The following is a 9,971-nucleotide window of genomic DNA, read 5'->3' as shown; positions in this document are numbered from 1 at the left end:
TTAGGAATACTCTGAGGCACATAATGACTTGCCTAGGTTCATAACTGGTCAGTCAGTAAATATTTATTAATAACCTACTATGTGCCAGCTACTATGCTAAGCTCTGAGAATACAAAGAAAAGTAAAGTACAGTCCCAGATCTTGAGGAGTTCATAATCTAATGGGGAGACAATATGCAAACAACTGTGTACACATAAGATCCATAAAGAGTAAACTGAAAGTGGTCATAGAGGGAAGGCACTAAAATTGAGGACTGAGAAAGGCTCTTTGTAGAAGGTGAAACTTTAGCTGAGACTTGAAGGAGGCAGGGAGGCCAGGAGCTAGGGATGTAGGAAGGTGAGAATTCCAGTCACGGGGGTCAGCCAGGGAAAATTCCTGGAGAAGAAAGTTGGAGTGTCTTATTTGAGGAAACAGCAAAAAGGCTAGGGTCATTGGATAGAACAATACATATAAGATGGAAGAGAGGTGTAAGAAGAATGGGCAACTTTTTACTCTAGATCTTAGTTTCTTTTTTTTTTTTTTATAATAACTTTTTATTGCCAGAACCCATGCCAGGGTAATTTTTTACAACATTATCCCTTGTACTCACTTCTGTTCCGACTTTTCCCCTCTCTCCCTCCACCCCTTCCCCTAGATGGCAAGCAATCCTATACATGTTAAATATGTCTCAGTATATCCTAGATAGAATATATTTGTGCAGAACCGAACAGTTCTCTTGTTGCTCAGGGAGAATTGGATTCAGAAGGTAGAAATAACCCAGGAAGAAAAAAAAAATGCAAACAGTTTACATTCATTTCCCAGTGTTCTTTCTTTGGGTATAGCTGCTTCTGTCCATCATTGTCTAGATCTTTGTTTCAAGGGAATCAGTTGAGTTTGTTGAATAAGGAATGGCGTGGTCAGACCTGAGATCACTTTGACAGCTAAGTGGAAGGAGATCCAGACCAACCCATCAGCAGGCTATTGCAATGGTCCAAGCATTGGGTGATGAGAAGGGTAGCACAGGCAGAGAAGGGAGAGTATTCTAGTTGTAAAGGTGAAACTGAAAGGCTTTGGTATCAGATTAGAATGGGGACTGATGGGAAGATGACAATTAAGTTGGAAGTCTGAGAAACTTAGGAAATTGTTGGTACTCTTGATCATGACAGGAAAGTTTGGAAGGGACAATGGTTTTGGGGGAAAGCTAGAAATCACTTCTGCATGTATTGAGGTTAAGCTCTCAATGGATCTAATAGGCAGCTGGAAATTGCAGATAGGTTAGGCCTGAGTAGATCCATCAACATAGAGATGTTAAGTGAATCCCATAAGTGGGACTTGAACTCATATCTTCATGACTGCAAACCCAGAATAGTAATCACTGACTGCTTTAAGCTTGCTTTTCAATTTACAAATGACAAACTCTGAAGCTTCAAAATGCTTAGGTTGTATCATGAATCAATTTAAATTCCCTAGGCAGAGATAGAAGGGTACATTGAGATCTTCTAATTGCTGCAACAAAAACAATAACAATTGCTGCAGTTTTTATGATTTTTATAATCTTTCCTCCCCTGATATGTAGAAATTTCAGTACATATGCATCTTAATAGGGCCACAGTGGCATAAACAGGCTGGAGAAGGACTTTAGGAATAGATGTTTTGAGCCTGGATTATCAAAAGGTTTTCCTAGGACACAGAGCCTGACACTAGCTTCCTGGTCTACCGTTACAGGCTTGAGGATGACTGCTTAAAATAGATGGCCTCAGACTGGCCCTATTATGTAATCCTGCTTCATTCTGCTGGCTAATAGACACTACTATAGAGATGCTGCCTTTAAGGCCTTCAGGAAATTCCTTGGGCTCAGCCAGACTTGCTGAAGAGATGCTGGTCACCTAGCCTATGTAGTGTAGGTCATCAAAGACTTTGGCCCTCCATAAGGCAAAATTTGGACCAATGGATGGAAACAAAGTTCTAAGTAGAAATTTTTACATTAGAGGCAAATTCCATAAACCTCCATAAAGACAAAAGGTATAAAATATGCTGTCAGTTGGGTGGGGAACAGTCTGGTAGGAAGATAGGCAGGATTCCTGGGATATTTGGGTTAAGGTTGCTGTTGGTAAATTAAACCTGATGAGACATCCATTAGGGATGGAGCTTTCCCAGTCATTCAGTTGATAACTTTTCTGTAATGATTCTTGCTATTACGTGCTATTTGGTCATTTCTACACTATTAAAAGAGCGTTTATCATTGTAACCAGCATATTTTAACCCTGATACTATGAGCCAAAGCCCTGATCATCCTGCCTTTGATAGGACTCTGGGTAAAATTGAATGTGATGGAAAACTTGAATAAAGAGGAGAATCCTAACAAGTATAGATGTTCAATCATATAACTACTTGCTTCATTGGGGCAGTGAGCTTCCCATAAACATGTTAAGTAGAGGTTTGATGGCCCTGTCAGGGGTTTTTATGGGGAATTCTTCCATGGGGTAAGACAGTGGACTAGATGGTCTTTTTTTTTTATTTTTATTTTTATTTAATAGCCTTTTATTTACAGGATATATACATGGGTAACTTTACAGCATTAACAATTGCCAAACCTCTTGTTCCAATTTTTCCCCTCCTTCCCCCCACCCCCTCCCCCAGATGGCAGGATGACCAGTAGATGTTAAATACATTAAAATATAAATTAGATACACAATAAGTATACATGACCAAAACGTTATTTTGCTGTACAAAAAGAATCAGACTCTGAAATATTGTACAATTAGCTTGTGAAGGAAATCAAAAATGCAGGTGGACAAAAATATAGGGATTGGGAATTCAATGTAATGGTTTTTAGTCATCTCCCAGAGTTCTTTCTCTGGCCGTAGCTGGTTCAGTTCATTCCTGCTCCATTGGAAATGATTTGGTTGATCTCGTTGCTGAGGATGGCCAGGTCCATCAGAACTGGTCATCATATAGCATTGTTGTTGAAGTATATAATGATCTCTTGTGGGCCTCAGTTTTCTAACCAGTAAAATGATGAGGTTGGACCAGATGGTCTTTATAAAGATCTTCTTGCAACTATAAATCTTATGATCTCTTTTTATCTCTAAGATTCCCACAGCAGGATTTAGTGAGTGAGAGGCAAGAGACTTAGGGAGGACCGTAATTAATGCCCGCCTCAGGACCTGCCCTATCCAAAATCATAAAGTAAATGAATGTTCCCAATTCCCCGATGTGAGCTACCCAAACCCTCTCCCCCAAAATACACAAGCTAGATTAAAACATTCAGCATTCGGCACGTAAAAAGAACCTAGATATTTACCCGAAGGGGGAAGAGATCTTAAAATCTAGCCCCATTTCACCAACTGAATCAAACTCGATAAATATTTATTAAGTGTCAGGTATGGGAACGAGAACAGAAGAACAGTCTTCTCCCATTTACTTATGCGGAAACTGGGTTCCCGAGGATCACGGTTTCATTTCAAGGCACCTCGCCATTCCTCGACCAGCACAGACATTAGAAACCGAGTTCCTTCCTGCCGAGCCAGTATTTTTCCCCATCACACTCCAGGACCTCCACTCTGAGTCACCCATCTCTGACCTTATCAGGTTCCTCAGACTTAGAATCTGACAAAACCGTGGGTTAAACCCACAAATCCTGCCCGCGCCCCCTCCCCTGAGGGAAGACGGGCACTCTGACTCAGCTCCCCCCCCCCCCCCCCCCCCCCCCCCCCGTCGGTGAGGAAACGACATTTCTGGCGGATACCCCAAGACGGCACCTTCCTCGGAACTGCTCCGCCTTTCTCCCCGCCCCCTACGAGGCAGGGGTTGCCCTCTGCATCCTCGATCCGGGCTACTCCCGGGCGCCCCTTGCTTGGGCCTGCACACCCCCCCGGGCTCAGGGCCGCTCGCCGAGGAACATTGGGGTTTGAATCTTGAACAAGTCACTTCCCGCCCCAGGGCCTCAGTTTCCCCATTTGGAAAGGGAGGGCGGCTTCCAAGTCCCAGCAGGAGGGCGTGTCCTGATTCAGCCCCCGCCCCCATCTTTTGCCGAGGAGTAGCTCGGCGGCTCGTGCAGGCATCCCCCGGCTGGCCGCGGGAAGGGAGGGGGGAGGGCAGCTGAGGACAGGAAGGGAGAACCTGAGGGGGCGGGGGAGGAGAGAGCGGCGCAGGGAGGGCGGGCCTCCGGGGCCGTGCGTGCCGCCCGGCCCCGCCCCTTCGCGTCGGAGGCGTGGTTTCGCCCAGCCCCTGGCTCATTGTGCTCGCCTCACGCCGGCCCAAGATGGCGGCGGCGCTGGAGACCCGGGGGCTGTAACTACAAAAGAGCCAGCGACCCAGCCGGGGAAGGAGCGAGGGAGGGAAGGAGAGAGCCTGCAGCCCCGCCGCCGCCGCCGCCGCCGCCGCCGTCGCCGCCGCCGCCGCCGCCGCCGCCGGTCGTGACTCCCAGGCCTCCGCCCCCCCTCGCGCCCCTCCTCCCTCGTTGCCCGCCCGCCCCCAGCCGCCCTCCCTCGGCCAACCGTCCCCGCGGTCGCCCGCCCGCCGGCCCGCTGCGCCCGCCCCGCGCCCGCGCCCGCGCCCATTAGTATGGTGCAGCGGCGGCCGCGCTCGCGATCATGGGTGAGAAGCTGGAATTGAGGCTCAAGTCGCCCGTGGGAGCCGAGCCCGCCGTGTACCCGTGGCCCCTGCCGGTCTATGTGAGTATCCGCGTCCCGGCCTCCTGTGCCCTGCGTGTGCCTTTACGAGCTTGTCCCTCCTCCGACCCCGTGGGGCCTTTCGCCCCACGCCTGGGGGCGCCCTCCTCCCCCCCGGCCCGCGCTACCCCCTCCGCAGCCGTCTGTCTCCAGGCAGCCCTGCGTGCGTCCCAGACTCCCGGGCTCGGGGCTCCTCTCGGAGCCCCCCCGGCTCCGGGACCACCCTCTCCCCCCGAACTTGCACGCTTTCTGCCAAGCCCGTGCCGTGGGCTCAGCCCCCTGCCCTTGGCTTCCCAACTCCCCTGGCCCCCCTCACGGTTTCCCGGCGCCTGCCGGGGCTACCTCCCGCGTGCCCTTGAGCGCCTCTCTTGAGTTCCCCAATCCCCCCCGCCACAAAACTTCTGGCCGGCCCGCTTGGCTCACAGTGCCCCCTCGGAAGGCTCCGCCAACCCCTTCGATTGCATTCGATCAGTCGATCTGGGGTATTTATTAAGTGCTTGCTGTGTGCCAGGCTCTGTGCTAAGTCAACCTCCTTGGTTGACCTCTCTAAGCTCCTACTCCTTAATTGCCCGTTCATCGCTCGCCCTCGCATTTCAATTCTGGAGATTCCCCTCCTGAATCCCCCCAAAAAAAAAAAGCCTTCGGTTCCGGGACGCCCCTTACGGGGTCACCACTCTTTTGTCCCTTTGGATTTTTCCCCGATTCCATGCATGCCCCTCTCCACCTTGTGACTGCTCTTCGGCGCCCCATTCCCTAGACACTCAACAGTTTCTGCCTCGTCCCAGGCAAGTGCCCCCCTCCTCCCCCTCCCCACGCCACCCGTGCACGTCTTCCACGACCAGAATATTCCCTACCTCTTCCCCTCCCTGTCCAGAATAACCTACGCTGGTCCCCAACTCCCAACCCCCAGCCCCAGCTACTCCGGGAGGTCTCAGCGTTGCTCTGCCCCCCCCCCCCAACAACGGGCGCCTGGCTAGTCCTCTCCCTGCGGCAAGTCGTGGGGGTGGAGGTGGGCGGCCGGTGACAGGGCACCCATCAGTCGCACCAAGTACCCAGCAGCCCAGGCAGCCTGGGAAATTGGGCAGTTGAAGTTATTTTTATAATTTTCCCCCTTGCTTTTCTGCTCCTCCTCTCCCCCCTCCCCTTCAGTCATGTGGGCATGATTCCTTTTTTAAAAAAGAAAAATGCAGAAGCTATAGGGGAATTTGGTTTCTAAGATGGCTCATCAGCCTTGACAGTTGAGCACAGGGTTGGGGAGGAGGATGAGAGAAGACTGACTAATGAAAGGGGGAAAAGTTAAATTTTTTTTTTTCCCTCTAAGAGCTCACAATTTTCCACAGTTGAAATGTGGGTTTTTTGAACTTTCTAAGATGTTGCCTTTGGGTCAATATTCAGAGTAGTGGGCAATGGAGGTCTATATTGAGAGTAGTGGTTCTTGGGGGCAGTCAGTCCATCAGTGCATGCCTCTTAAGTGTTTTTCTCCTGCCCCTTTCTCTTGGGAAATAGAGCAGTGTTTATGCGTAAGACTTTTTTCCCCAATGTCTGCTCCACCTACCAGTATTTCTGTTTAATATTCATTATATAAAAGCTCTATTTTATCTTCCAGTTGGGTGAATTTAAGGTGGTTCTTGTTTTTAATCTGTTGCATTATAGCTTACAGATTGTTCTTTAAGGTAAACGGGCTTTCTTCTTTTTATTTTATTTTATTATATTTCAGAACAGTTTTGTGTTGTCTCCTTGTGAATTGTAGGAGCTGCTTAATGACCTCTCCCACTTCCCACCCCCCCATGACTGGACAGCATCTACATTTAAACTAGAAAAGGCTTTCTTTCAACAACAAATGGAAATTTACAAATGGCTCACACACTTGATAAAACCCACTACAGTGGTTGGTACAGTACTCTTTTACCCTTGACTTGGAAATATTTCTTTGTGTTACTTAGACTCTATGAGCTGAATTGAGCGTATTGTAGAAAGTAAAATAGCAACAAATGATATCTATTTTTGGTGACATTTTACTTTGAAACTGGGAGAGGGGGGCTCAGGTGGAGATGACTGGCAGAATCTAACATGTTGGAGCTTGATCTGAAAAAATCCCTGATAGGCCATTCCTCTTGTGGAATTGAAGAATACATTTGTATATATGTATGAATTTTTGGAAGATCCTGCTTTGGCATCGTGTAGAACTGGCTAACATTTGCTTTTGGCTGAGGAGTCTTGGGTGCAGCTACATCTGTGGGGCTGTGGCTTCCCAAAGCTCTTCTAATACCAGGACTTTCTATTTTTGGTCATCCTGTTTCCAGAGAGATGTTGAGCCTTCCAGCACTCAAGCAGTTAATGCAGCTTTTCCTGTAGGGCAGCTCTGGGTGTGTTTGGGTCTGTGTATACAGTATAGACAGAGGGGGAGGGGAAATTTTTCTGTTGGCAGTATAAGAAAAGCTTTTTTAACATTGTCACCTAATCTTACAAGATTATAGACAGATGTTTCCTGGGAAATGGTACTAGTTACTTTCAGGTGCATACTAGTTGTGGTCAGTTGCCTTTTTAAAACAACAAAATAGGTAGTATTTTTAAAAATGTTAATGCCGTTCTTTATGTTTATATTTCATTTTGAGAGGTGTTTTTTTTTTGGGGGGGGGAGGATCTATTTGATTTATTTATAAATTTAAGAAATATCCTGTTATTTGGATTTGCCTTGCTGGGTTTCATTTTTACAAAAATGAAATGTCATCTGGAGTCAGTGACATTTTTTTTTCCCAGAAGCTTGGTTGAAGAGACCATATGTGTTTTTTTATGTTGTGAAGGGAAAAGGTTATTTGCAACCTAATTGTGGTGCAGTCAATGGCTTTTTGGCTTCCTGGGTTAGGAAGAACTCCTTTGAACACTGCAGTTCCCTGGCTTTCTAATGTTGGACAGCCCTGAACTACAGACTTTTTCCCTCCCTGGCCCGGGCTTCATTTGGCAGCAGTGGGCTACTCATGTGTTGCCGTCTTTCCAGAGCTGTTTGACGTCAGCAAAACATTTCTTAGTTTCACTGCATATTCACTTTGTGTTTCTGAGTGGTAGGAGAACACAAGAGATATTCTGATTTTGTATATGCTCTTCTCTTCCCCAAATAGATTGTTAGGTTCAGGAGACAGCATCTAACAAATCTTATCCCAAAGTGGCACCTTTTACATTTTTTAGGCTTGTCTATTGCAATTTGGGTAACTGCTTTTGAGAACTAAAACATTTTGAAAGACAAATGGCTGATCTTAAGAAAAAATTTATTTTGTGAATGCTAATCTCATGAAGTCATTTTGTGAGCATGTGAGCACCAAGTTGAAGATGATGAGTGATTGTTGAAATGTTTTGATGGAATTATTAATTTGAATTAAGGCAGATTTAGCATGCTTTAATTTTTAGGAACAAACAAAACATGGTTATCCATATTTGGATTTAGGTTTTTCTTTGCTATTAACTTGCTTAGCAGTTAATGTCTTTAGGTAAGTCATTTCTGGGACTCAATTTTTTCTTATCTGTAAAGTGGGAGGGCTAGGACTTCCAAGTTTCTTTCATTTCTCACCATTTCTCATTCCAAACTCTGGACAGGTTCCTCCCTAGAAAATGGAGATTTCAGTTCATTGGAGAGAAAGACAAAACAACTTTTCTCATGTTAAATGGATAGTCAAATTTCATAATCAGTTTATCGTGCTAGTCTTTAAGCTGTTGGTATTCTTCCCCCCTCCCTTTCTCCTCCTCTCTTAAAACAGTGCTAGGGCCATTTCTAAGATAGGAGCCCTAACCTATTTACAGCAATTTAAAACAACTTTCTGAATGGCTGACATACATATGCTTGTCAGAACTTGGAAAGAATCTAAGAAGATGATGTGAAACATATATTTCCCTTCAAGACTAATTAAGGCTGTGGGAGGGGATGCAAGGGTGTTTCAGATACAGCCTCCCACTGGTTTATACACAAAACTGAAAGTATGACTTTTCCCCCACCCGCCTTCTGCTTCCTTCTGAGGGAAAGGCCATGATTTTCTAATGAATACATGGTGAGCAGTTGTGTCCTTACCGTGCTGTGTTGAATAGAGCATGGTGAGTAATCTCTCCCTGTGACTCAGAAAATATTTTCTGATGCTGACCTCCATTTTTATGAGTGCCCTCCTTAATCAGAGCTCAAATGGGTTTACTCTTATTGAAATATAGATTAACTCTTGACTTCTTTTGGTGACCAGTAACAAGTTTAGAGAAGGAAAATTAAATTGTGAAAATTGGAACTTAGAAGTTAGTGTCACAAATAGGATTAAAGCTTTTCTTGGTATGTATTTTTTTTAAATATCACATGCCCCAAAATTTAGTGCTTTCAAGGACTGGATGACATAATTTTGTATTAATCAACCAATAAACATTTATTAAGCAGTTGGAAATTGAAGGTCAGCTAGAGAGTTTGGGACAAGATAAAGTTTTGAGAATCATTAACATAGAGACAGTAATTAAATCCATGAGAGCTGATGTATTGAGAATAATAACTTCAGTTGAATGTGCTAAGGCAGATTTAGTGGTAAGAGAATACTGGCCTTGCATCTTAGTAATGTGACCTTTAGGTAAGTCATTTGTTTTTCTGAAATGGGCATTGGAATAGGTCATCACTGACTTTGTCTACCTACTGAGCAAGTTCTTGCCTTCCTTTTTCTTAAAACATAATTATCTACTTCTCCTTTTAAGGTATGTCTAGCTCTCTAGATTTGAAAGCCAAACAAACCACTACTTGTCTCCACCCTTACTTTATCTGATGTACTTTTTCTATTCTCATTCATAGCTTAGCTGCCTGAAAGGTATAATCTATACTTTTATCTCCCCACCAGGACCTTAGAGATGGAAAGGATTTTAATGGTCATCTTGTCTAGCCTATACCTGAAAAGGAATCCTCCCTGGGTGTCAAGAAATAGATCTCCTGTGCAAGCTTGAATGCATCCAGTGAGCAGGAACTGACTCCTACCTTGGTTAGCCTATCCCATTCTTGGACATGTTTAAATAGTATGGAGCCTAAATTTACCTTCTTGCAACTTAGACTCATTGTTTTTGTTTCTACATTCTGTGAGGAAAGTCCTATCCTTCCGTAGGAAAGACATTAACCAATCTGCCTCATCTCTTCTTGCTAAACTTTCCCCAGTGGTTCAGATTATCCTCAGGATGGTGGACTCTGGGCCTTTCCCTTCCTGGTTGCCTCTCTAGGTTATCAGTGACTTTCATCCTGTGACAGGGGCCCAGTAAGAGGGACTGTCGCTTCTAAATTGCTGGCAGCAAAACCCCTTTATGTAAATTGGATTT

The 9,971-nt window shown here is 45.5% G+C and overlaps 1 protein-coding gene across 6 annotated transcripts in view; it reads left to right on the top strand.

The window, feature by feature from the left end:
- The first annotated feature begins 4,468 nt into the window (after nt 1-4,468).
- The window catches only part of DOT1L (DOT1 like histone lysine methyltransferase), a 115,381-nt gene continuing 109,878 nt past the window's right edge, over nt 4,469-9,971 (top strand). For all 6 annotated transcript variants that reach the window (XM_031948107.1, XM_031948106.1, XM_031948108.1 and 3 more), the window contains exon 1: nt 4,469-4,655. In XM_031948107.1, the coding sequence (XP_031803967.1) occupies nt 4,575-4,655 (81 nt within the window). In that variant the 5' untranslated portion in view covers nt 4,469-4,574. The remainder of the gene's footprint in view (nt 4,656-9,971) is intronic.

The sequence above is a fragment of the Sarcophilus harrisii genome, chromosome 1 (genome assembly GCF_902635505.1).
Source record: "Sarcophilus harrisii chromosome 1, mSarHar1.11, whole genome shotgun sequence".
In the NCBI taxonomy this organism is placed as follows: Eukaryota; Metazoa; Chordata; class Mammalia; order Dasyuromorphia; family Dasyuridae; genus Sarcophilus; species Sarcophilus harrisii.
Note: the sequence above shows the minus strand (reverse complement) of the source record. Positions and strands in the feature narration are given on the sequence as shown.